The following is a 27,305-nucleotide window of genomic DNA, read 5'->3' on the forward strand; positions in this document are numbered from 1 at the left end:
GAACAGCAAGATGGATGAAATAGTGAATAAATGTTGCTATCAGTGGCAGAGTGTGCATAACTATAATTTTAGTGAGCTGGGTAAGATATGGGTTTGCTGGGACCCCAAGAGGGCATCTGTGTCCAATGTGCAAGTAGACTGCCAGTGCATCACAATGGAGGTCATAACTACTACTGGAAAGGAGTTTTGCGTGACTATTATCTATGCGAGTACAGAAAACATATCAAGAAGAACCTTATGGAGTAGAATCATTGATCTTTCTTGTTCTATAACAAAGCCATGGATTCTTCTAGGTGACTATAATTCTATTTTGAACCCTCAGGAGAAAGTGGGAGGGGCTGATGTAAGGCCTATTCATTTTGTAGACCTACTAAACTGTGTTACTAGTGCAAGCCTGGTGGATATTAAGTATAGAGGAAATTTCATGACATGGTCTAACAGACAAGGGAATAGAATTTGCAGTAAATTGGACCGAGTTATGGGGAACGATGAATGGATTAGGGAATTTAGTGACTATGAAGCTGAGTTTCTCAACCCAGGAGCAACCTCAGACCACTCTGCCGTGATTGTATACTCAGTACAGCAGCGAAATCATAAGAGGAAGGGGTTCAAATTTTTTAACTACTGGGTAAAAGAAGCAGGGTTTATGGAAGTGGTGGAGAAAGCATGGGTAGAAGATGTAGTAGGGAATCCAATGTACATTTTTATGAAGAAACTAAAGCATGTGAAAGCAGCACTGATAGAATGGAATAGAGAAAAGGTAGGCAATGTCACTACAAGGGTTGTGGAAACGAAGAGAGCACTAGATACATTGCAGACGAATCTACAAGCAGATCCTTTGAATGCTAACCTTATCAGAACTGAACGAGTGGCACTTGCACAATATGTTAAAGCTTCTAAGTCTGAAGAGGAGTTTCAAAGGCAGAAGTCGAGGGACCAGACAATTGTGCTTGGGGATAATAACACGAGCTATTTCTTTAAAACGGTGCAAGCAAGAAGAGTTATGAACAGGATAACTTGTGTAAAAGACATGAATGGGAGGCTGTTGGATGATGTAACTGAAATTGGTAGTGCATGTGAAGACTATTATAAAGAACTATATGGGCCAGACCAATTGCCAACTCTGGATTTCTCTGCCTTCAATGACTTACCACCAAAGCCACACATTTCTGAAGCCATGAAGATGAGTCTTGTTGCTGATATAACTAGGAATGAAATCACACAAGCTTTATCAGATATATGCAGCGACAAAGCCCCAGGTAGCGATGGATTTTCCTCCTTCTTCTTCAAGGCCACATGGAGAATTATTGGTGAGGATTTCATTAAAGCAATTAAAAATTTCTTTGTATCTAGTAGAATGCTTCAAGAAGTTAACGCTACATGTATCACCCTAGTTCCAAAGAATGTGAGTCCTACATCCTTAAGTGACTATAGGCCCATTGCTTGCTGTGGAGTTATTTATAAATGCATTACAAAGATACTAATGAGCAGGATGAAAGGCTTCATTTCTATGGTAGTAGCAGATGATCAATCCGCGTTTATTCCGGGAAGAAACATCCAGGACAATATTTTGCTATCACATGAGCTTCTACATAATTATCATCGAAGGGGAGGGCCCCCAAGATGTGCGGCAAAAATTGATCTCAGGAAGGCTTATGATTCTATTAGATGGGAAGCTGTTAGTTTCTCTCTGCAAAGAATTGGAGTTCCAGCTAAATTTATTGATTGGATCAAGGTATGCATTGCCACTCCAGTGTTCTCTATAATGCTTAATGGCGCTCCTTATGGCTATTTTAAGAGCAAGAGAGGTATCAGGCAGGGGGACCCCATGTCACCATACTTGTTTGTACTAGTTATGGATTTATTCCATGAACTCATGCTGCAAACAGTTCAAGTGGGAGAGTTTAAACTTCATTACAGATGCAAAGACCCTATTATCACTCATTTACGGATGATCTTATAGCCTTCATGCATGGAGATATTGAACCGCAAATTCTTTGAAATTACACCGCCATCTTTAAGAAGTGTACGGGGCTGGAAGTCAATATAGAAAAGAGTGCACTCTTCTTTGCTGGGCTGGAAGATAACCTTCGTGACGATATACAAAACGTCATACAGTTTCTGAAAGGAAGTCTGCCTGTGAAGTATCCGGGGCTACCACTGATCACAACAAGTGATTGTGCTCCCTTGATATCTAGGGTGGCAAACATAATTCAATCATGGAAAGGAAGGTCCTTATCTTATGCGGGAAGGCTACAACTAGTGAAGGCTGTATTGAACAACATTAGTATGTATTGGGCGTCATGTTTTATGCTCCCAAAGAGTACTATTGAGGACATCAATAGACTATGCAGAAATTTCCTCTGGACTGGACCGGATTGTGCAACATCTCATGCATTGGTGTCATGGGCAAATGTGTGTTACCCTTATGAGGAAGGGGGATTGGGAGTGCGAGATATTGCAGCAGTGAATATGGCAGCTAATCTGAAACATCTCTCGAATCTGGTGAGTAATAAGAAAACATTTGGGTAATTGAATCTTACAAAAAAGGACTTACGGCATATGGCAATCCCTAATGATTGCTCCCGGAGTCGGAGAGGTATCTTGAAGAATAGAAAGGAAGGAAAGGATATTGGCTTTGCATCAAATAGGGAATGGGGTGAATACAAGGTTGAAGTGGCATTGGGATTCTTAAAGCATTCTTTCCTCAAGCCTTATTGCATAGATCTACATGCAATCTGAACTCTCATGTTTCACAAGTCATAGAGAATGGTGAAATTGGTACCGATGACGTCAAAGTGCAACTTTTCGACATTATTCTACAAATGGGACTACCGTGGCTATTGGGGGAAGACAACATAGTATGGTCGGTCTCAACACGAGGGGACTATAATATGAAGGACACATTTCAGCATGTCCGGAATGCAAAATCGAGGACCCAGTGGAGTCAACTAGTATGGTATGCGAATCGAATACCCAGGCATTCTTTTATCAGTTGGATGGCGTTACAAGGTGCACTTAAAACACTTAGCAAGCTTTGGGAGTGGAAGAAGGTAACATCAAATATTTGCATTCTTTGTTGGCATGATGTGGAGGATGAGGAGCACCTTTTTTTGGATTTTCAATTTGTTTGGGCTTCATTGAAGCCGGGTATAACAGAGGCGAGAAGCTACGGGAATTTGAATTGGAATGGGTCGGTCGAAAACAAAAGGGAAGGGGATAAAGCAAGATGCACTAAAGCTTGTATGGAATGGAATGATCTATTGGGTTTACGAACGAAATCGAGGATTTTTAAAAACATAAATACCAAAGCTAACGATTTTCAATGATGCGAGAACCAAATTGATTTCATTGCGAGCCAAGATGGAACCGAGGAAGTGAGTTACAAGCAATGAACAAGATCCGGAAGTGAATATAGAAGAAAGAGTGTCGATTCCACGAAATGTAGATGGGAACAAAGCCGATACTGAGTGGTGGGTTTTGAATTGGATGGCACTTTACAAGGGGACTTGGAGGATGGGCTGCGGTTCGAACCGATAAGGGGAGGTTTTGGCGGCAAGGAAAGGTAAGACCGAGTATGGAGAGATCGCGATGATAGAGTTACAAGGGCTGGAAAAGGGCTGGAAATGACTATAAAGCAGGGTAAATTTAATTGAAGCAAGAAACGGACTCAACAACCGTGGTGTCCTATTTGAAGCGGTAAAGGGTGCACTCGTGGCGGCAAGAAAGCTTGTTAGAAATATTGAAAGTCCGGTAGGGCAGCTCGAAAAATTTAAACTTCTTCATGTGTACCGAGAAGCAAACAACCGGGCGGATGCTTTAGCTAAAATGTACCCAATGTAAGGAAGATTGATATAATTCCTAGTTCTTTTTCAGAGGATATTAGGAAAATTGTATATGAGGATGCTATAGGCATGGAATATGTGAGATTGTAACAAGCTATCTTTACTTTTATTTTAATGGAATGGGGTAGGGGACCTCGTTAAAAACCCCGCTTGCCTACCAAAAAAAGACGAAGCCGGTTTTCACAGGAGTATTTTGGTCTGTTTTGACTTTGATGTTATGTTTTAAATAATAGGAAGGTTTTATGCATTTGTTCGCTTCCGGAGTTTTTTGTGCAACCATTTAAGTACTACGGAGATTAAACCCCGTTGTCTGTTTTGACAACTACTTAACCGCACCATGAACGTGACTGATTTATGAGACCATAGATTGTATGAGAAGTATCTCAGTCAAGAATCATATCAGTTTAGACTATCGACTAGATCAGCATGTTAGCTGAGTGACTCGAGTCAAACACCTTAACTAACAAATATTAATCGCCCATAAAATGGGAATTTCATTCAAATACATTTGGCTTTGGCGATGGATAAAAGGTGAACACATTAAACAGCTTCTCATTCCACCGGCATTTGCTTGAATTAGAGTACTAGACACAGGAAGCTTCATTTAACTGTACCAAATTAAGTCCAAAACACAAAATATGTACAAACCAAATTTTCTGTGTCCTCTCAAGGAACAAAATCATGTGAATCAATTTCCTCTTGTTCTCCTCTGCTAATCTTAGGACCCACACGCACCAACAACGTCAAAAATAATACATTATTTTTATAGATGACTTGGTGCCTTATTTCCGTATAGGCTTACAGCACAGGCCTTTATTCCGCCATACTCCCATTATAGAACTTGTTTCAATGCCATAATGCATTATCCTGAGCTCCAAATCTCCTATTTGATGTAGCCTGTCATACGATAAAATGTATCCTGATGTTAGATGTCTTTCATTTTAGACCTTTTGAAGAGGAAATACGAAGAACTTTGATTTTTCACACTGGAATATTTTCCTGAAATTTTATTTATAGGATTTAGAATGGGGAAATTGGTAATTATAACGGGAATCATACATGAAAAATTGAAAACTATCATTCGGTGCAATTTCCTTTAGAAAATAATTACAATAGTGAAAACTCCCCAAGGAAAAGCCAGTGAGTTCCGAACCAACAACCTCTCACATTAGTGCAGGGGCGACAACAGTTGAGCCGATCCGATAACTAGTTTGCACCTATCAACTAGTATAAACGTGTTTGAGAGAATGCATTTGGATCCCATGTGAGTTACGAAGTACTTTAAGGTATCAACCAACCGTACACTTAATTTTTCCGTACCTTAAAGGACTTGAATAAACGCCATAGTCTAAAAAGAAAAGAAAAGAAAAAGAAATTGATTATTTTACTCACCGACAAACAAACGCGTCTCTTGAGTTTATATATACCAAGGGGGTCCCTTGAAGATATTGCACAACAATCAAGCTCAATTTTTTAGTTTGAGTACAAACAAAGAGAAAATATGGTAACATTTAGAATTCCTTTTCTTTCAATTTGGTGCTTTTTCTTTTCTTTGGTTGTCAAGGTGATTCATGGTTGGTTTGATGGCCATGCAACTTTTTATGGTGCCTCTCAAAATCCCACGACCCTTGGTACGTACATTTCTTTCTTTCAGTGAGTTGCATTTTAATTTGGTAGCGTACGTACATGTTTTGAAAGGATAACGAGCTTGGAACTATTTTTCTTCCACTACAGGGGGTGCCTGTGGCTATGAAAACATATTTCAAGCTGGATTTGGCACAAATACAGCAGCATTAAGTAGTGCACTCTTCAGAGGTGGTGAGGCCTGTGGTGCATGCTATGAGCTCAGGTGTAATGCAAGGCTTGACCCCAAATGGTGCCTCCGACGTGGGGTTGTGACTATCACAGCCACCAACTTCTGTCCACCAAACAACAATGGTGGATGGTGTAATGCCCCTCGTCAACATTTTGATATGTCCATGCCTGCTTTCTTTCACATTGCTCGCCAAGGCAATGAAGGCATTATTCCTGTTGTCTATAGAAGGTATTAGACTATCATAACATGCATCAATATTACAAATTTGTAGTTTTATGTTCTTGATAAAAAATTACAGCATATTCATCACAAGGCCTAGTATTAGGCGATTCCTTTAATCTATACATCCCTAGCTCCTCGACTAATTCAACTGGATGCTACCTATCTATATCACGTGATATAATCAGTTTAATCTAACTACTGGGCATTTGACATTTCAGTTTCGATTGCAATTATTGGTATTTGTAGGGTGCCATGCAAAAGAAGTGGTGGAGTAAGATTCACATTGAAGGGGCAATCAAATTTTAACATGGTAATGGTAACAAATATAGGCGGTAGTGGTGACGTGAAGGCTGCATGGATCAGGGGATCAAAGTTAAGGCAATGGGTACCCATGCATAGAAACTGGGGAGCAAACTGGCAAAGTAGCATTGATGCTAGAAACCAGAAGTTGTCTTTCAGACTTACCTTAGTTAATGGAAAAACGCTAGTTTTTCCCAATGTCGTCCCTTCGACATGGAAGTTTGGACAAATATTTGCTTCCCAACATCAGTTCACTTAGTAGGAAGGAAGAACAACACGATGATTAAAATGAAGAATCATTATTTCATTCTTTTAGTCTCTTACTTACTTGACTGTAAAGCGTTCATTTACAGATTGTGATCTCACGCATACATGTAGTCTCAGCATCAATTCTTTGTTCATTATTTTAATTTATTCAACTGTTCCAGTAGCTTAAGAAAACAAAGAAATTTTTATGTAATTTTATTTAGTGATTGTAGAGGCCATATTCCTGACATAGGAGATTATAGGAGGTAAGTGGGCTGGAGGCAATTTAAGGAGGAAACATGCTGCAGTAGATCAGGTTCGCGGAACCCTAACTGCTAGAAAACCGCCGCGATATGTGGGGGGAAAGTGGACGCTGGATTAAGAAGAGATCAACAAACGACAAGAGACGGTTGGAGAAGAGGGAGAAAAGGAGGAGATAAAAGAGGGAGAGAAAGAGAAGAGAAGAGAAGAAAAAGGAAAAAAGAGAGCGAGAGAGAGAGAGAGAACACATTAAGCCCAGTAAGTTTATAGGTTGTAATCTTTAATAATACATTTGGCGCCGTCTGTGGGGACATAACGAAAATGGCCACCATAGCGAAAAGAGCAGTAGGAAGACCTAGGAAAGAAGCGGTTCGAGAGGCGGAAGAAGAAGCAGCGAGCATAGAGATAGAAGGAGTAGGGGAAGAAGAGACATCGGAGGTGGCGGCGGATGCCACCAGACTCCTTAAAGAGGAGATAGTCAGGTTACGTAATGAGAATGATGGGCTGAGAAAAGAAAGGGAGTCCACCCAGGGGGAAACAGAGCAGAGGGATCTGCAAGGTAGTGAAATGGAGGGGGAGAATGAAGAATTTCCACCCGTGGGCGTGGAACAAACAGCGGGCATCACGCTGGAGGTTGTATAGGCGATGATTGAGAAAGATAAGGAAGCGAATCGCGGAGCAGAAAGAGTGAACGAGAGCGCAGCGCAGAAAGAGGTTGCGAGTCTCAATAAAAATTCATTGGCAGATTCGATTTGGAATTCTGAAGTGCCTAAGAGGTTCAGCCAACCAAGGTTTGAAAGGTATGACGGGAAAGGAGACCCGACAGATCATCTGTATCACTTCCGACAACAGATGCCGTTATGGCAGGAAAGCAAGTATGATGGATTCCGATGCATGATGTTCCCGGCAAGTCTTAAGGGTGGAGCCTCTGACTAATATTACAGGTTAGCATCGAGGAGCATCAGCAGATTTGAAGAGCTAAAGCGCGCCTTTGTCGATCACTTCATACACCAGAAGCAGAGGGTGGTCGATATCATGGCCCTATTCAATATCAAGCAGTGGTCAGTGGAATCATTGAGGGAGTTTTTGTGTAGATTCAAGGAAGAGACGCTGAGAGTGGAAAATTTGGATGAACATACAGTGGTCATAGCCTTCCAGCATGGTTTGAGGCAAGGAACAAGAGTCCACGAGTCGGTTTCCAAGATTGAAATCATCACTTTGCACGCTCTGTACCCGAAGGTAGAAATATACATACGATATGAGGACATAATGCAGAGAAACGCAAAGGAACAGAAGAGATCGGGAAAGGCAGTGCAGGCTGTGGATAAAGATGACCGGAGGGATAAGAGCAGTAGAGAGGAAAGAGAAAAGATATCATCATACGAGGCGAGCCCTTGCACTGAGAGAGAGGATCGGGTGATCGTGGTAGGAGGGACATTCTGGAAAGGAAGTCATACCGCGAGATAGAGCAAACTCCGCTTAACAGGCCTCTAGAGGAGATCTTGCCACTAATTAAGGGGCTATAGTACTATGAAGGTCCGCGGAACACGCCAGGAGAGATAGAAGGGAAACCATTTTGTGCATATCATAAGATCCATAACCACACAACTAATGAATGCTATGCCTTGAAGTGGTTGGTGGAGAGGATGATTGAAAAAGGAATGCTCAGAGAATTTGTCACTGAGGTGCATTAAGCTGAGAGGTTGCCGGCACCAGCAAGAATCTTAGGAACTATCAACGTTATTTTTAATGGGGAAACACTTGGGAGAAATGTACACCGCGAAAAGATCAGAAAGACAGCAAGTCTACGACATGTCAATGAAGTGGTAAGCATACCACGGTTAATCAGTGGAACTGCGAAGGGCGAGGAAACCATAATGTTCACCCCAGCTGACCTGGAGTCAGTAATTTCATCACATGAGGATGCATTGGTAATTACTATAGCAATGGGAAATTATCTGGTAAAGAGGGTGTTGATAGACTGCGAGAAGTTCAGTGGATCTGCTATTCAAAGGAGCCATGGAGGAAATGAATATCGATAGAGACCAGATGAAAGCACCACAAACAAATTTGTTTGGGTTCAATGACAGTATGACCGAGCCCATGGGGGAACTAGTATTGCCAGTAACTGCTGGGCTGACGACTGTATTCACCAGGTTCATGGTGGTGGACACTAACTCCCAGTACAATGCAATCCTAGGGAGACGATGGATTCGTGAGATGAGGGCAATTCCATCGACATATTACCAGGTAATCCGTTTCCTCACAAATGGAGGGATGTATGAAATAAGAGGGGATCAAGTGGTTGCTTAGAACATCCACCAGGTGACAGTAAAAAATATGATCCGAGGAATGAAAGGGGAGGGCGCGGCTCAGGAGCCTGGAGCGGCATAAAAATTACAGGAGGCGGCTTTAACGGCAAATATACGAGCCTCCGCCTAGACCGAAAACTTTAGATGAGATTGAGATAGTGAACCTGGGGGTAGGAGACGAGGAGAAATTTACTTCAGTGGCGTCTGAATTGCCAGATCTATGGAAGAATAAGCTAGTACAGTTTTTGACAGAGAATAAGGATATATTTGCATGGAAATTGAGGATATTACTGGGTTAGATCCAGAGTTTGCCTGTCATCGCTTGCATATGAATGAAAATGCTAAGCCAGTAAGACAGAAAATGAGAAGCGTGAGGCCGAAGTACGCTGAGGGTATTCGCGAAGACGTTACAAGATGAAGGGGGCCGGGATAATTAGGGATGTTGAGTTCACGAAATGGTTGTCGAATGTGGTCACGGTGCCAAAGAAGAATGGAAAGGTTAGGATGTGTGTTGACTTTACAGACGTCAACAAAGAATGTCCTAAAGATTGTTACCCAATGCCTCGGGTAGATGAGCTGGTAGACAGAACGGTAGGGTTCAAGATATTCTCTTTTATGGACGCGTCCATGGGATACAATCAAGTCGCGATGTACGGGCCAGATCAGGAGAAGACAACCTCGTGGTGGAAGGTGGTACCTACTGCTATACGAGGATGCCATTTGGGTTAAAGAATGCTGGGGCCACATTTCAGCGGTTAGGAGAAAAAATGTTTGAGGGCAAGATTCGGAAGGGGATGGAAATATATATTGACGATATGGTGGAAAAAAGCATGTCAGAACAAAAACACTTAGAGGGTCTCCAGGAGACTTTCCTTATACTGCGGAGGTATAAATTGAAGCTCAACCCCGAGAAATGCACCTTTGGGGTAACTTCTAGAAAATTCTTGGGGTACATAGTAAGATATTGCGGTATAGAAGTGAATCCCGAACATATTAGATCACTGATAGATATGCCGTCCCCTCAGAACGTGAAAGAAGTGCAACGGTTAGCTGGAAGGGTCGTGGCATTGAACATATTTATTTCAAAATCGTCGGACAAATGCCGACTGCTGTATTGTTTGTTGAGAAAAACTTCGGATTTCCAATGGACAGTAGAGTGTGAAGAGGCCTTTCAAGAGTTGAAGAGTTATTTAGGAAAAGCACCTTTACTATCACGGCCGGAACAGGGGGAAAAACTGTATTTGTATCTGGGAGTTTCAGAGTACGCAGTGAGTTCAGTCCTAGTATGAGTGGTGGAAAAATTAGAAAAGCCAGTTTACTTCTAGAGTAAAACCATGCTAGATGCGGAAACCCGATACAGCAGAATTGAAAAGTATGCTTTGGCCTTGATATTTTCGGCCTTAAAGCTAAAGCCCTACTTCGAGGCCCATTCAGTGGTGGTGATAACGAATTTGCCATTAAAGCAAGCGTTGAACGTAGACAAATCAGGCAGAATGCTAAAGTGGGCGGTGATGCTCAGTTGTTATGAGATTCAATACCAGATTCGTACTGCAGAAAAGGCACAAAATGTGGCAGAGTTTTTGGCAGACTTTCCAGCCGAGGACCCAACTTGGGGAGAGGACATGGTCATGGAATAGGAAGGGGAGCTGAGCCATGATCCTTTGGATCCTTGGGGCCTGCGGAATGGATGGAGAGTTTTTGCGGATGGTTCCGCGACAGAAACAGGGAACGGAATTGGAGTCGTCCTGGTGACGCCGGAGAACAATCGGCTAGAGTTGTCGATGAAATTGGGATTCACGGCTTCTAATAATGAGTTTGAGTATGAGGCAATGATAGCAGGTTTGGATCTTGCAAAAGATCTGGGGGTGAGTGAATTGTCTGTTTACTCTGATTCAAACTTAGTAATTTGTCAGATGAATGGAGGATTTATGGTCCATTGCCCAAGGATGGTGAAGTACTTGGAATACCTACAAAAAAAAGCAAACAAGTTTGATAAGATCAGGTTTGCACATCTAGGCTGTGGTGAAAACAGACTCGCCGACGCATTGGCTTATGTGGTCGCAATACTTCCTGGAACAGAGGGTCGATCAATTGAAGTGAGGGTGCTAAGTAGACCAAGTACCTCAGAGGAGGAAGGTGTTTGGATTACTATCGAGAAAGAGCAGGGATGGATGACACCCATAAAAACATTCCTGATGGGAGTAGAAATAGAAGACAAACACGAGAGACGAAGGATGGAACAAACGAGTCAAAGATACACCTTGCTAGAAGGGGATTTGTATAAAAGGAACTTCAACGGACCGATGTTGAAGTGCATAGGACCGCAGCAGATACATGAAGTTTTGGCTGAGATACACGAAAGGGACTACGACAGTTACTCGGCGGGGTGTACAACGAGCCACATATTGATATCACAGGGGTACTTTTGGCCACACATGAAGAGAGATGCCACAGCGTATGCCAAGAAATGTGAGAAGTGCCAGAGATTTGCACCACTCATACATTCACCAGCAGAGCCGTTACATAACGTGTTCAGTCCTTGGTCATTCGCCATGTGGGCATTGGATATAGTGGGGCCGCTGCCCATGGCGAGTGGCAAAAGAGGTTTATGTTGGCTACTACTGATTATTTTACAAAGTGGGTAGAGGGAGTAGCATTGCAACAAGTGAAGGAAGAAAATGTGAAGAAGTTCCTATGGGAGAACATCATATGTAGGTTCGGGTTGCCACACATGATCATCGCGGATAATGGAACCCAATTTACTGGGAGAAAGGTGCGAGAGTTCCTTCAGGCATTTAGGGTGAAACAGGGGTTCTCAGCACCATATAATCCAGAAGGAAATGGACAAGCAGAGTCTTCGAACAAAATCATAATGGATAATATAAAGAGAAAACTGGAGGAGTGATAACCGTAAAAAAGATAGTCTTACTCACAAATAAAGCGATGAATCTCTAGACGCAAGTAAAACTATAAACTGGATTGTTACTAGACTTATCAAAGATATTTGTTTTCTACTCTTGAATCTATTGACGTAGAGTTGGAATAGAAGATTCGTTCCACTCCTAGTCCTTTATCATTCAAGTTTTCTACAATTGATGGTTTATCCAAAGTCAATGAGAGATTTACGAGGGAATTTATACTACGATGTGAATTCAAATAACAAGATACGAATAACGAAATGACAGGATGCTAAGGGTTTGAATCTAGATAAAGAATTAAAGGGAATTGAATCCACCTTAACTCTACTTAATCAACTAACAAAGACTCATTGTGATCCAAATTACAATGCTTCGCATATCAAAATGGTAATTCTAATCCCTAATTATACATGGCATCTCTGCCAATTAATAACTAGCATGTGAGGTCGTCCATCCATTCTCATGGCGAATCAACGACCTTCTAGAGTGGAATAAACTCTCACGACGATTTCTAAGTTAATAAAGATCAAGTTTCATCAAGGCTTCTTCAACCCCTCTAATGGAGGTTTAGCCTTGATTCATCAAGCTATCATTTCCCATTGAATTAACACTAGATATAATATAAAGATTTGAACTTTACTAATTTTGATTAAACAATACTTCAAATCTAATTAATAACTAAGAATTGAATAACAACAAGAATTGAAATTAGATTTACAAATTTAAATGACAAATTCGAAATGAACAAGAATAAACTATTTTATTTATCTAATCAATGAAGAACAATAATTCAAAGAATTAATCTAAAACAAGGAATGAAACTAATTAATTTAACTAATTGAATTCAAAATCTAGATCTACAAGCTATTTTAATGGCTACTTTTTATTCTAAGCTATCTAACTATCTCTTTCTTAAGAGCTAAGTCTTGTTTTATGTAAAGAAAGAGACCAGATCCACAATTTCGTGCATGGGCTGAGGTTTCAATGTTTTGGGTCGGAAAATCGAGCCTAAAGCCCAATTTCTTCAGTCCACAGAGCCCGTTTCAGTTGGCTTTGACTTCAAAAGACTTTTCATCAACTTATGCTCCTCTGATTGGGTCAAGGCTTAGACCATTGGAAATCTCTTTCCGAGTCGGTCCTTTTGATGTAAGGTAGGCCCAAATTTGAGGCCTGAGTCCAAAGATATGGTCTTCGGAAGTTCTACTAACTTGTGCACTGTTTCTGCCCGTGTTGACTTTTCAGCTTTTGACCGGGCTTCATAAAGGCTTTGTCTCCTTAAATCTTGGCCTTTATCACAGAACTTCTTAGCAACAAACCCTTTGCTCCTTTATATCGCCAAAGTGGCACATTTCTGCACATAATTGAGTTCCATGCCTGAAATACATAAAAGCACGTAATTAACATTAACTCTTATTTATTACTCGCATAATTGGTCTAAAAGTCGTATTATTAAGGGGTTAAAACTACAATTTTGGGCTCTTATCAAGGAGCGGAAAGGAGCATGGGCTGACGAACTGAATCACGTACTCTGGGCATACCGCACCACACCGCGAACCTCGACTAATGAGTCACCATTCGCAATAACGTATGGGGTAGAGGCAGTCATACAAGTGGAAATGATAGTATCTACGACCAGAACCAAAGCTGTAGAAATGGGAAAGAATGAGAGGATATTAGCAAGTGAGCTGAATCTCATAGAAGAAAAAAGAGAAATAGCCCGCATACGGTTGGAGGAATATCATCGGAGGTTACAGCGGCAATATGACAAGAGAGTGAAGCCGCGCACCTTCGAGGTTGGGGAGTTAGTTCTGCGGCGCGTTACACCAGCCACGAGAAAGGAGAATGAGGGTAAACTGGGAAGGACCCTATGTGGTGATGGAAAAGGGTACCTTAGGAACTTATCGATTGCAAACTTCAGCTGGGGTGAAGATCGAGAAACCTTGGAACATTAGAATGTTAAAAAAATTCCATGTATGAGATGAGGATTGTTAGTTTTAGTTACCTATCATATAATAAAGCGCACTTTTTCTATATGTCTTATGAATATGAACAAAGGAACACAATTGGCTTGGGGGCAAACTGAGCTGGCCTCCACCAGGCTTCAAATCTATCCAAAGATAGCGGGGGGGATGAGCCCTTCGCGGACTGTAGTCCAAATCAAACTGGGGGCAAACTGAGCTGCCCTCACCAGGCTTCACAGCCACTCAAAGACAGCGGGGGGGATGAGCCCTTCGCGGACTGCGGTCCGAATCAAATTGGGGGCAAACTGAGCTGCCCCCACTAGGCTTCACCGCCACCCAAAGAAAGCGAGGGGGATGAGCCCTTCACGGACTGCGGTCTGAATCAAACTGGGGGCAAACTGAGTTGCCCCCACAAAGCTTCACAACCACCCAAAGACAGAGGGGGATGAGCCCTTCACGACTACGGTCCGAATCAAACCTGGGGCAACCGAAGCTGCCCCCACCAGCTTTACACCACCCAAAGCGGGGGATGAGCCTTTCACAGACTGTGGTCCAAATCAAACTGGGGGAAAACTGAGTTGCCCTACAAGGCTTCACAACCACCTAAAGATAGTGGGGGGATGAGCCCTTCGCGGACTTCGGTCTGAATCAAACCGGGGGCAAACTGAGCTGCCCCACAGGCTTCACAACCATCCAAAGACAGCGGGGGGGATGAGCCCTTCGTGGGCGGTGGCCCGAATCAAACTGGGGCAAACTGAGCTGCTCCCACAGGCTTCATAGCCATTCAAAGACAGCGGGGGGTGGGGGGGGGGGGGTGAGCCTTTTGCAGGCAATGGACTGAATCAAACTGGGGGCGAACTGAGGTGCTCCATCAGGCTTCACAGCCGAACAAAAATGGATAAAATAAAGTAAAGAGATAGAGGACATCTTGTACTACTAAGGGAGTTAGGCTCTCAATTACGAAACTATGGAAAATATAGTAAAATTTGAAATTTAAAGGACCGTGAGTTGTAACCTGCTGGGCTTACCCAGAAATCCAGGCTAAATTTATATACACAACGCAAAATGAGTAACAGTCAAAAGTATATCAATTGCAAAGAACAAAATTACAAAGGTCACTCGACATTCAAATCTTCAGGGTCATGCTCTCCCATCGGCTGGCCTTCAAACACATCCTTCTGTGAGGAAACCTTAGTCACATCCCCAATAATTATAAGATCATCATCCTCGGCCATGGGGGAAGTGACCGCACTGTTAGTAGATAGGGGATGCACAGGCACAGCAGACTCGGATGGCGTCACCATTTCAGTATCAATGACTGGAGGCGGAATGATAGGAGGAGGCATGGGAAGAAGGCGGCCAGCGGCAGTAAGCTCTTCAAGCTGTTACTTCAGTGCACGACCAATCTTCTTCTCATCTAGGACTCGAAACCGATCAGCGGCATCCTTCACAACTTTGTCCACAACAGCCTGAGTGGAAAGCTTATCCGCCTCCCTTTGGCTCTCCATTTTGGAAGCGACCCCCGATACATAATCGCGATGCTTATCCTCAGTTTGCTGGAGCGCTTTCTATGCCTTCATTGCCACGATGCGCAGATCGTCCCGATCCTTCTCCAACTTGTTATACTTCATTTTCCAACCATCAGGACCATTAATCTCCTGCTTCGCGATCTCCAGAGAGTCCAATGTGCTAGTCAAGCCGCGCACCATATACCCAATGTCCAGGCTCAGCTAAAAAACAATATTCCTTAGCAACAAATGTAGCGGAAATGAAAGAGAAATAAATATAGGGAACCTACCTTTTCCCAACTGGTATAGATAGACGATCTATGAGAGGCGAAAAAGCCAGCATCGCCATATGCTTGATCCTTGGGAAGATGTGAGCTAAAAAAGAGGGACACTGTACAGCTGGGTTGTCCAAGGCTGAGTAGCGGATAGTTATATCGCGATCTTTAGCCTTAAATCGAGGTTGCCAGATTTCAACTGTACCAGAGGGCAGGGAACCCGATGAAGTGGGTTCCTTCCCATGACGACGCCCTGGAGCTAGTGGCCGTGGAGGTGCAGTAGGGAGGACAGAGGCGCCCAGAGGTGTAGTCCTGGCCTTTTTCGCTAGCGGACTCTTGGCCACAACTTCTATGGCCTCGTCACCATCTAAGTCACTGTCCCACAGTTTGAGCTTATTTGTTGACATGGCAGCGACAGAATTAGTAGAAAGAGGAGGAACAATATCGTCTTCCCAGTCTGCTAACGCATAATATGAAGAGGGGGCGGTATGGGGAGTAGCAGAGTGGGATTGAGCGACAGCTCTTTGGGAAACGACTTGGGAATGATAGATCTTGGTGGTGTATTTGAAGGACTTGTGGGTCTTTTTTTTAGGGAGTGGGGAGGATTTGGGTTTTCTTTCTTTGGGAGGCGGCAAGCGATAGAGGAGACCTTGGTAGTCACCGATGCTTTTCAAGGATGGATCAAGTAAAAGAGGGTTGCCTTTTTCTGGGTCAATGCCGAGAAGTTCGCACTGAGCACTTCCCAAATCACGGAGGTGTTGAAAAATTTCGGATGAAATGCTGGCGTAGATTTGAGATCGCGAATCAGGTTTCTAGCCTGGATCACAAAATAAAGACAAGTTAAAAAACATAGTTAGAAAGGAGCACTACGAAGCAAAAGGCGGTACGTACCACTTTAAAGGAAACTGAGATGCCTCAGAGAAACTTCTGATGGAAGGTCCGCGGAGATAAAACCCCCAGACACATATAACGGATAGTAATGCCACACTTTGTTAGATGTGGTGAGGTGGAGGACAAAAGACTTCTTCTGTGGACAAGTATAGAAGGATTGGTACCCTATGCTACCGAACTTGGTGCTCTTCTTTATATAAAAATGAGCAATTATGTCGCAGAGTTGGATTTTAGGAGACTGGGTTTCATTATAATGGTTCGCAACATACATGACACGCCAAAAATTACCTATACCTTGGCATGGCGGAATATTGAAGTGATTGCATACCTCGACATTTAAAAGAGTTAAAGGATAACGCAAGCCTGCCGCTATCTGCCCTACAGTAGCGATGAGACAACCAGGTCGCAGTTTTACCAAATGTGGAAAATGGGTGACGCCGGGCACATGCTCAAGGACCAAGTCGGCCGGAATGCCATAGGCAGCTTTGATCGCATCTAGATTTGGTCTACAACGATATGACGGTGGGGGAGGAAGAGCAGTCTTCCTTCCTGAGGTAAATGGTTCAGCGGCAGAACTGGAAGAGCCAGAATTTGAGGATTCAGATCTGTTCGCAGTATGTCTGCTAGATCTGGACTCCGACTCATCGGATCTAGTGGCCGAGGTATTCGTCGAGTCAGATTTTGACATATCAGACTAAAATAAAAGGAGAAAATTGGAAGCAACAATGGTGTGAACTAGTTACGAAGGGAAAAGTGAGGGACAACGACGCAAGCGAACAAAACAAGATAACAAGAGAATGGAATATAAAGGGAGGAGACAAACCTGAAATGCGAGGCAGCAAAAGCCAACGAGGTAGTTCAAAAGAAACCCGAATGGAGCTTGGAAATCACACAAAGGTGAAGAACAGCAAAAAGAAGTTGAAGAGGCTAGAAGAAGATAGAAAGGTGTAAGGCTAAAGTGTGGGATTAGGAGTGAAGATAGGGTTTAAACGGGAGTCTAAGCGGTAGGGGCAAAAGGGTAATCACTAAAAAAGGGACCATGGGAAGTAAGACACGTGGGGCATCAAAATTTGTAAGGCCAGGCTATATGCGCGTGAGCCTGAGACACGTGGAAGTAATGATGGAGCACATGCCAATAAAGAACGGGAAGGTAACATAACCAATCAAAGAAAGGCATACCGTGAAAGGAAGAGGGTATTGAGAAGGGGGTTCTCGGTCCCATTGTCGGTTCGCTGACCACCAAGGGGTTCACTCGACGTCTATGGGACCGAGAGGGGCATCTGTAGAGGCCATATTCCTGACATAGGAGATTATAGTAGGTAAGTGGGCCAGAGGCAATTTAAGAAGGAGGAAACATGTTGCAGTAGATCAGGTTCACGGAACCCTAACTGCTAGAAAACCACCACGACATGTGGAGGGACTAGTGGGCGCTGGATTAAGAAGAGATCAACGAACGACAAGAGATGATTGGAGAAGAGGGAGAAGAGGGAGAAAAGGAGGAGATAAAAGAGAGAGAGAAAGAGAATAGAAGAGAAGAAAAAGGAAAAAAGAGAGCGAGAGAGAGTGAGAGAACACATTAAGACCAGTAAGTTTATAGGTTGTAATATTTGATAATACAGTGATCAAATAAAGTCAGGAGGATCTCTTTGTGTTTTTACACTAGCATACACCAAACAATTTTGCCTTAGTTAATGCTTGGAAAGATTGTTAATTTTTTTAAGCAAAAGGACTAATTTTCTGTGCATCCAGTTACTTGAGATATCATTGAGAAATGAAGTACTAAGATGTACAAAACTAGAGATAAAATTAGATAGGAAGGGTGGGAACTATTTTCACAACAAAAGGCATAACCACATGATAAGAGCCCAAAACTGTAGTTTTAACCCCTTAACAATCATACTTTTAGATCAATTATGTGAATAATAAGTAAGAGTTAATACTGATTACGTGTTTTTATGCATTTCAGGCTTCAAAGTCCATTATGTGCAGAAATGTGCTACTTTAGCGAGATAAAGGAGCAAAGGTCGGTTGCTAAGGAGTTCTGTGATTAAAGGCCAAGATTCAAGAAGACAAAGCCTCTATAAAGCCCGGTCAAAAGATGAAAAGTCAAAGTCCACACGGGCAGAAACAGTGCACAAAGTCAACAGAACTTCCAAAGACCATATCTTTAGACTCAGACCTCGGAATTGGGCCTACCTTACTTCAAAACGACCGGCTCGGAAAGAGCTTTCCAATGGTCCAAGCCTTTGCCCAATCAGAGGAGCAAAAGTGGACTAATAGTCTGTCGAAGTCAACTATAGCTGAAGAGGCCTTTTTGGACTGAAAGTATTGGGTTTTGGGCCTGATTCTCTGGCCCGAAACATGGATCCAAGCCCATGCACAATTTTTGGATCTGAACATATAAAAACCAAAGCTTAGCTCTTTGTTAATGGTAGATAGTTAGGTTAGAAAATAAGTTAGGTTAGGAAGCTAATGTTAATGGAGTTTAGGGTTAGAAAAAGATAGATCTAGATTAGTTAATTACTTAGTTTTCATTCCATTAATTAGTTTCATTCTTTGTTTTAGATTAGTTATTTAAATCATTAAATATCATTCATTAGATAAATTAAATAGTTGTTATTCATTCAATCATATCTTGTTCTTATTGTTCTATTATATTTATAAAGTTAATTATTTATTCCATAATGACATGTTCTTATTATTGTTCTTGTGTTGGAAATGGTAGTATAGAAATTTCACATCAAATCATTGCTTTCACCATTGTTCCTTTTGGGTTTGATTAGTTGAACTTGTTTAAGTCTTGAGGTTTAAGAGTGGAACGAATCCTTACTCATTATATTGCATGATTATGTTTTGAGAGTAAGAAGAATTGATTTAAATGTAAGAACGGTAGGATTTCGTATTAGTGTTGTTAACATTAATATTTAGGATTATATTATTTTTATGTTTATCACCACATAAGGTGTTACTAGAAGGAAATGGCTTCAAAGTTTAAGTAGAACGAACTAGAAAAGAAAATGTTCTTCTGATCCAAAAAAGGATCCATGTTCATCTCTATTCTTCCAAAATCACCGTAGTAATTTCAAGAATTAATCATGTTTTGTTGTTCCATGACTTCCATCTATTTTGGTATATATGATTCCACATCTCAGAGACTTGAGTACAAGACCAACTTAGTGATAGAAAGCAAGGCACTGATGGCATTATTTGAGATATACTACACAAAAAGAAACAGATTGCATTTGAAATATGGACAATATCAACCTACGACAATAACATCATCATCATATATAGTAGAGTAGAGCCACAGTGAAAAAACTATGGTAAATCATTGCAGAAAGTAAGAGCTTTCCTGAGTTTTTCTAATTTGAACTACATTTTCTCTTTCACTGACGACAGTAAAAATCTAAAAAACTGAAACCATACACAGTGACCTAACACATGGAAATAATTAACACTTCTTCACTTCAAGTTTCATTCTGGTGGTTAGCAGTGTATGAAACTTATTCTAAAAATATACTTATTGTTAAGTAAACAAGAAATCAAATTGAGATAACAAATATCTCATGAACAAACCTTTAATTTCAACAAACAAACAGACCTTTTAGTTCAACGAATGAACTTAATTTACCAATGATTAAATCTGAGCCTAGTGATGATCACTATGTCCTTAAGATAGATTTTCCCCCTCACGGTGCTTGAAGGTTGATGAGAAACTATCTCCCACCCAAGATAGAACAGATTTCCTCCTATAGAAAACTAGCACTTCAATTCTATAGAATCAGCAAACACTGTAGTGGCCCATTATATAACGCGGAACTGGGTCAAAGACAAAGGGGGGAGGCAGTGTAACAAGGCAGGCTGGGGAGTATGGGATCATGTCTGTAAAACCCTAGAGAGTGGAGGTGGCCCGGGTACGGCTGTAAGATGGGCCAAGGGATGGAAGGAAGAGGGACGATCTGGATGGGGGCATTTCAATAAGGAGCGAAGACCAAGTCAGCAGGACAAGGGAGGGAAGCAGCTTAATGCGCTACCCCAAGGAGCAGGAGAACCGGGCCACGGAACCCTAAGGGCAGACGTGGTCGAGGTACGGCTAAGAGGAGAGCCGTCAGATGAGGGGACAGATGGATGGTCCAGAAAGAGAGGGGAGGGGTATAAAAAGAAGAGAAGGAAGATAGGAAGAGGAGGCCATAGAGAGAAAGAAAAAAAGGGAGAGAAAAATAGAGAAGGAAAGAGAGAACAAGAAAGACTTCGTGGTTCTATTTAAGTGTTATTTGTGTTTTACTCTATTGGAGATTTTTGGTTCTTACATTTGGCACCGTCTGTGGGGAGCGAGGAGCAAGAAAGAGATGGCACCTAAGAAATAGGTAGAGAGATCGAAGAAGGGGGCCGCATAGGAACCGATGCCCGAAGTAGTGGTTGGGGAAGAAGGAGACAGAAGAGAGGAGCAGGAAGCAGAAGCGACACGGCTCATAAGAGAAGAGATCGGGAGGCTAAGAGAGGAGACTGACGAATTAAGACGGGAAATAGAAAGGGAAGAGGAAGAGATGGGTGAAGAGGCAAGCGAGAATGCGGAAGAGGAAGAGAATGAGCCAAATCTCATGGAAAATCCGGTAACCGGTTTAACAGTTGAGCAGGTGCAAGAAATGATAAATAACGATAGGGAAGCTAACCGGCAGCAGCCGAAGAGTCGTGGGGGAGCAGCGAGTCAGGTGATGGTCGGGCTGAATCGCAACCCATTGGTGGATGGCATATGGGCTTTAGAAGTCCCAAAGCGTTTCAACCAGCCTAGATTCGAAAGGTACGATGGAAAAGGAGATCCAGTAGACCACATCCTTCATTTTCGGCAGTAGATGCCACTATGGCAAGAATCTAGATATGACAGATTGCAATGTATGATGTTCCCAGCTAGCCTGAAAGGGGGGGCGACAGACTAGTATTACCGACTACCAGCTGGGAGTATAAAAAGGTTTCAAGAATTGGAACATGCATTTATAGATCACTTCATTCATCAGAAGAAGTGGGTGGTGGATATCGCGGCATTGTTCAACGTTTGACAAAGATCCGCAGAGTCAGTGAGGGAATACCTATGTCGGTTAATAGCTGAGACATTGAAGGTAAAAAATCTGGATGAAAGAACCGCCGTGATTGCATTTGAAAGGGGGCTGCGGCCAGGGACAGGAGTACACTAGTCGGTGGCAAAGAATGAGATTGCAACCTTGCATGAACTATATCCGCAGGTAGAGAAATATATCCGATATGAGGATAGTATGCAGAAAGAGTCCAAGAGATCCGGGATGGCGGTGCTATCCTTGGAAAAAGACAGGGAGCCAAGGAAAGTGGGTGCGACCGAGAAAGAAAGGGGTGGATACCGCGGATACGCACCATGGGCAGAAAGATGCCGAGACGGGATTAGAAGGGAGAACAGAGAGAGAAAACCATACTGCGAGGTGGAAGTTACACCGCTGAATAGATCCTTGAGCGAGATATTACCGCTGATAAAGAACATGCAGGGATATGAGGGGCCGTGGAACACACCCGGAGAATTACCTGATAAACCTTTCTGCGCCTATCATCAGATACGCAGTCATGAGACCGATGACTGCTACGCACTAAAGTGGATGGTTCAACGTTTGGTGGAAAAAGGAAGGATGAGAGAGTTTATAAGGGGAGGACAAAACGAGTAGGTTATACCGCAACAAGATCGTATCTTAAGAACCATTAACGTGATCTTCAGTGGAGAAGTATTAAGCCATATGCTCATAGAGATAGCGTGCAAAGAACTATGAGCATCCAGCAGGTTAATGAAGGGATTGATAGATCGCGAGCAAGAGTGGGGAAAGCAGAGGACATGGATAGGATCATCTTTAACAACGCGGATTTGCGGTCGGTGGATTCTCCCCATGAAGACGCATTGGTCATCACGGTGGCAATGGGCAATTATATGGTGAAAATTATATTGGTAGATTGCGGCAGTGCAGTGAACTTGTTGTTTAAAGGGGCGCTGGAAGAAATGGGGATTGATCATAGGCAGTTGAGGCCGCCGCGGACTAACTTATATGGATTCAATGGGAGCATGACTGAGCCTATGGGAGAGCTCTTATTACCAGTAACCATAGGTCCAGTGACTGTGTTTGCGCGGTTCATGGTGGTAGACTCGTCTTCCCAGTACAATGCAATTCTAGGGAGGCGATGGATTCATGAGATGAAGGCCATCCTATCAACTTACTACCAAGTGATATGGTTTCCCTCTCCCACTGGAATGTATGAAGTTCGCGGAGACCAAGTGATGGCCAAGAATAGCCATAGGGGTACAATTAAATGGTTGAACCGAGGGCCAAATGAGGAGAACTCAAATCCGAGGAAGAGGCTGGCATAGCAATTACAGTGCGCCTTAGTGGAGAAGGGGGAGGCGGCGACAGGTCCGAAGATGCTGGACGAGATTGAAGTGGTGAGTATTGGAAGGGAGGAGGAGAGGTTTAACGCGATAGGGTCTAGCTTGCCGGACAAATGGAAGAGAAAGTTAATTCAGTTCTTGTCAGAAAACCAAGACGTGTTTGCATGAACCATTGAGGAGGTTACGGGGTTGGACCTGGAGTTCGCCTGTCATCGGTTACACATGAGAGAGGAGGCTAAGCCGGTAAGGAAAAAGATGCAAAGTACTAGACCGAAGTATGAAGCGAGCATTCACGAGGAAGTCGCGCGGTTGAAAGGAGCCGAAATAATTCGAGAAGTGGAGTTCACGGATTGGTTGTCCAATGTGGTAGCGGTACCAAAAAAGAACAACAAGGTACGAATGTGCGTTGATTTCACAGATGTGAATATTGAGTGCCCGAAAGACAGCTACCCCATGCCGCGGTGGATGAGTTAGTGGATAGGACAACAGGATTCAAAATATTTTCGTTCATGGATGCGTCAATTGGGTACAATCAGGTTGCAATGTACGGGCCAGATCAGGAGAAAACAACATTTGTGGTAGAAGGCGTCACCTATTGCTACACGAGGATGCCTTTCGGGTTGAAAAATGCTGGAGCCACGTTTCAGCGGTTGGGCGAGAAAATATTCGAAAGCAAGATCAGGAAAGGGATGGAAATATACATAGATGACATGGTGGAAAAGAGCATGTCGGACAAGGAACATTTAGATGGATTAAGGGAAACGTTCGGAATCTTGCGAAAATACAATCTGAAGCTGAATCTAGAGAAATGCACGTTCGGGGTGACCACAGGGAAGTTCTTGGGCTACATTGTTATTCACAGGGGAATAAAAGCTAATCCAGAATAGATAAGAGCATTGGTGGAGATGCTGTCACCACAGAATGTCACAGAGGTGCAGCGTCTCGCTGGGAAAGTCACGACATTAAATAGATTCATTTCCAAGTCGTCGGACAAGTGTAGACCGTTGTATCGATTGTTGAGAAGTACACCGGACTTCATGTGGACGCCAGAATATGTGAAGAAGCATTTTAAGAGCTGAAGAGCTATTTGGGAAAGGCTCCATTGCTGTCGCAGCCGGAGCAGGGGGAGAAGTTGTACCTGTATCTAGGGGCCACCGAGTATGCGGTTAGTTCCGTTCTTGTCAGGCTAGCGGATAGAGTGGAGAGGCTGGTGTATTTTCAAAGCAAGACACTGTTGGATGCCGAGACGCGGTATAACAGAATGGAGAAGTATGCCCTTGCCTTGATCTTTTCCATCATGAAGCTGAAACCGTACTTTAAGTCACACTCTATAGTGGTGGTGACAAACTTGCCGCTTAAACAAGCGTTAAGGATTGAGAAGTCGGGCCGAATGTTGAAATGGGCAGTGATGCCTAGTTCTTACGAGATACATTATCAGATAAGAATAGTGGAGAAAGCGCAGGCCGTCGTGGAGTTCTTGGCAGAATTCCCAGCAGAGGACCTGACGTGGGGAGAGGAGATGGTCATGGAATCAGAAAAGGACGTAGTGCCCAATCAACTAGACCCTTGGGATAAGTGGAATGGGTGGAGAGTGTTTGCGGATGGGTCGGCCACAGACGCATGCAGCGGCATAGGAGTGGTGCTGGTTACTCTTGATAATAACAAGATAGAGTTGACTATGAAACTAGGATTTGCGGCATCTAATAACGAAGCAGAGTACGAGGCCGTTATAGCAGGACTAAGAATGGTGGAAGACTTGGGAGTGAAAAACTTGATCGTGTACTCAGATTCAAATATGGTGGAATGTCAGGCAAACGGGGGTTCGCGGCTCGATGTCCAAGAATGGCCAAATACTTGAAGGTGGTGCATTAAAGAGCTAGCAAGTTTACAAAGCTTCAGTTTGTGCCCTAGGGTGCGGGGAGAATAGGCATGCAGACGCTCTGGCATATGTGGCTGCCGCCATGCCGGGGTCAGAAGAGAGAACTATAAAGGTGGAAAGACTGGAGAGGCCAAGCACAGAGGAGGTGAGGGAGGTGTGCCAAGTTGCAGAGGAAGAAGTGGGTGGATGGATCCTATCAAGCCCTTTATAGAGGGAGGAGAGGTGACGGATAGGAACGAGAAAAGGAGGTTGGAGCAGGCGTCTCAGAGATATGTATTGATGGAAGGGGAACTATATCGAAAGAACTTCAATGGGCCATTGATGAAATGCTTGGGGCCGCGATTATCTTCAGAAGTATTGGCAGAATTACACGAAGGGGACTGTGGGAGTCACTTCGCAGGGAGGACTACGGCACAGCGGTTAATGACGCAAGGGTATTTCTGGCCTCATATGAAATGAGATGCAGTAGAATTTGCTAAGAGGTGTGACAAGTGTCAGAGATTTGCACAACAAATATTTGCACCTGTGGAGCCCCTGCATAATGTGTCCAGCCCTTGGCCCTTTACCATGTGGGCGTTGGATATTGTAGGGCCATTACCCATGGCTAGTGGCAAAAGAAGATATATGTTAGCACCCACAGACTACTTCACTAAATGGATAGAAGCCATCCCGTTGCAGCAGATAAAGGAGGCTCAAGTGATTAAGTTTCTATGGGAGAACATCATATGTCGGTTCGGGCTGCCGTATGCCATCATTGCAGACAATGGGACACAGTTCACAGGAGCTAAGGTGGCGGCTTTCCTCGAAGCCTACAAGGTGAAGCAAGGGTTTTCGCCCCTTTACAATCCAAAAGGCAACGGGCAGGCTAAATCTTCCAACAAGACAATACTAAACAATCTGAAAAGAAAACTGGAAGATAGAAAAGGCACACGGACCGATGAGTTGAATCATGTTCTTTGGGCTTATAGAACCACTCCGCGGACCACCACCAAAGAGACCCCGTTTGCCTTAGCATACGACGTTGAGGCCATGATTCCCTCAGAACTGGTGGCGACTACCAGGAGAGCCAAGGCTGTGGAGGAAGGATCGAATTGGCGCATTTTGGCCGGAGATTTGAATTTGGCAAAACAGAGAAGAGATTCAACCTGCATCTGTTTAGAAGAGTATCATCAGAGGTTACAGAGGCAATACAACAAGCGGGTCAGGCCGCAGAAGTTTAAGGTAGGGGAATTGGTGCTCCGCCGGGTGATGCCAAGCACGAAGGAGGAAAGGGACCGGAAACTAGGTCCAAACTGGGAAGGGCTGTACACCGTGATAGAAGAAGGGGGTCAGGAACCTATAAGCTTCGAACAATGGAAGGACAGCTAATAGAGAGGCCTTGGAACGTAAGAATGTTAAATTTTTTTTATAAGTGAAGGTACTGAAGTTTCAGAGCAATGTAAGGAAGTCCAGAGCAGAGGACTAGAGCTGTATGTAAATGTATAAAACTGCAACACTTTTGTGAATGAAAATGCGTTTCTTATGTGTAGTGTTTAAAGAAGAATATAAACTGTGAATCTGAGATGCAAGAGATACATGAGCAAGGAGAGTGGCCCTAACAGGTTTGAGAACATGATCGAGCCCGCAGAGTGGGATGAGCCCTCCGCGGATCAGAGATGCTAGAGAAAGGTGGGGCAAAGAGAGTGGCCCCAAAACCTGGTCGAGCCCACGGAGTGGGATGAGCCCTCCACGGATCCGAGATGCGAGAGATACATAGGGCAAGGAGAGTGGCCCCAACAGGCTTGAGAGCCTGATCGAGTCCGCGGAGTGGGATGAGCCCTCTGTGGAACATAGATGCAAGAGAAAGGTTGGCCAAAGAGAGTGGCCCCAAAGCCTAGTCGAGCCCGTGGAGTGGGATGAGCCCTCCACAGATCCGAGATGCGAGAGATACATGGGGCAAGGAGAGTGGCCCCAACAGGCTTGAGAGCCTGATCGAGCCCGCGGAGTGGGATGAGCCCTCCGCGGAACATAAATACAAGAGAAAGGTGGGGCAAAGAGAGTGGCCCAAAAGCTTGGTCGAGACCGCGGAGTGGGATGAGCCTTCCACGGATCCGAGATGAGAGAGACACATGGGGCAAGGAAAGTGGCCCCAGCAGATTCAAGAGCCTGGTTGGGCCCACAGATTGGGATGAGCCCTCCACGGATCATAGATGCAAGAGAAAGGTGAGGCAAAGAGAGTGGCCCCAAGGCTTGGTCGAGCCTGCGGAGTGGGGTGAGCCCTCCACGGACCCAAAATGCGAGAGATACATGGGGCAAAGAGAGTGGCCCCAACAGGCTCAAGAGCCTGATCGAGCCTGTGGAGTGGGATGAGCCCTCCGCGGATCAGAGATGAAAGAGATAGGTGGGGCAAAGAGAGTTGCCCCAAGGCCTGGTCAAGCCCGCGGAGCAGGATGAGCCCTCCACGGACTAGAGATGCAAGGGATACATATCATACT

General features: G+C 43.7%; 3 protein-coding genes and 1 pseudogene across 4 annotated transcripts; all 4 read left to right on the forward strand.

The window, feature by feature from the left end:
• The first annotated feature begins 2,289 nt into the window (after window positions 1-2,289).
• On the forward strand, window positions 2,290-6,606 carry LOC147491325 (expansin-A12 pseudogene; annotated as a pseudogene). The gene is made up of 3 exons (XR_015199409.1): window positions 2,290-2,528; window positions 5,523-5,889; window positions 6,130-6,606. The product of XR_015199409.1 is annotated as an expansin-A12 pseudogene (transcript).
• A 4,177-nt stretch (window positions 6,607-10,783) lies between these two features.
• On the forward strand, window positions 10,784-11,907 carry LOC147491326 (uncharacterized). The gene is made up of 2 exons (XM_086567232.1): window positions 10,784-11,606; window positions 11,648-11,907. The coding sequence occupies exons 1-2, from the start codon at window positions 10,784-10,786 to the stop codon at window positions 11,905-11,907; spliced, it is 1,083 nt and encodes a 360-aa protein (XP_086423358.1).
• A 9,945-nt stretch (window positions 11,908-21,852) lies between these two features.
• On the forward strand, window positions 21,853-22,934 carry LOC147491327 (uncharacterized). The gene is made up of 2 exons (XM_086567233.1): window positions 21,853-22,179; window positions 22,293-22,934. The coding sequence occupies exons 1-2, from the start codon at window positions 21,853-21,855 to the stop codon at window positions 22,932-22,934; spliced, it is 969 nt and encodes a 322-aa protein (XP_086423359.1).
• Window positions 22,935-24,213: 1,279 nt separating this feature from the next.
• LOC147491328 (uncharacterized) lies at window positions 24,214-24,810 on the forward strand. The gene has a single exon (XM_086567234.1). The coding sequence runs from the start codon at window positions 24,214-24,216 to the stop codon at window positions 24,808-24,810; it is 597 nt and encodes a 198-aa protein (XP_086423360.1).
• Window positions 24,811-27,305: the final 2,495 nt, after the last annotated feature.

The sequence above is a fragment of the Coptis chinensis genome, chromosome 6, assembly GCF_015680905.1.
Source record: "Coptis chinensis isolate HL-2020 chromosome 6, ASM1568090v1, whole genome shotgun sequence".
Taxonomy (NCBI): domain Eukaryota; kingdom Viridiplantae; phylum Streptophyta; class Magnoliopsida; order Ranunculales; family Ranunculaceae; genus Coptis; species Coptis chinensis.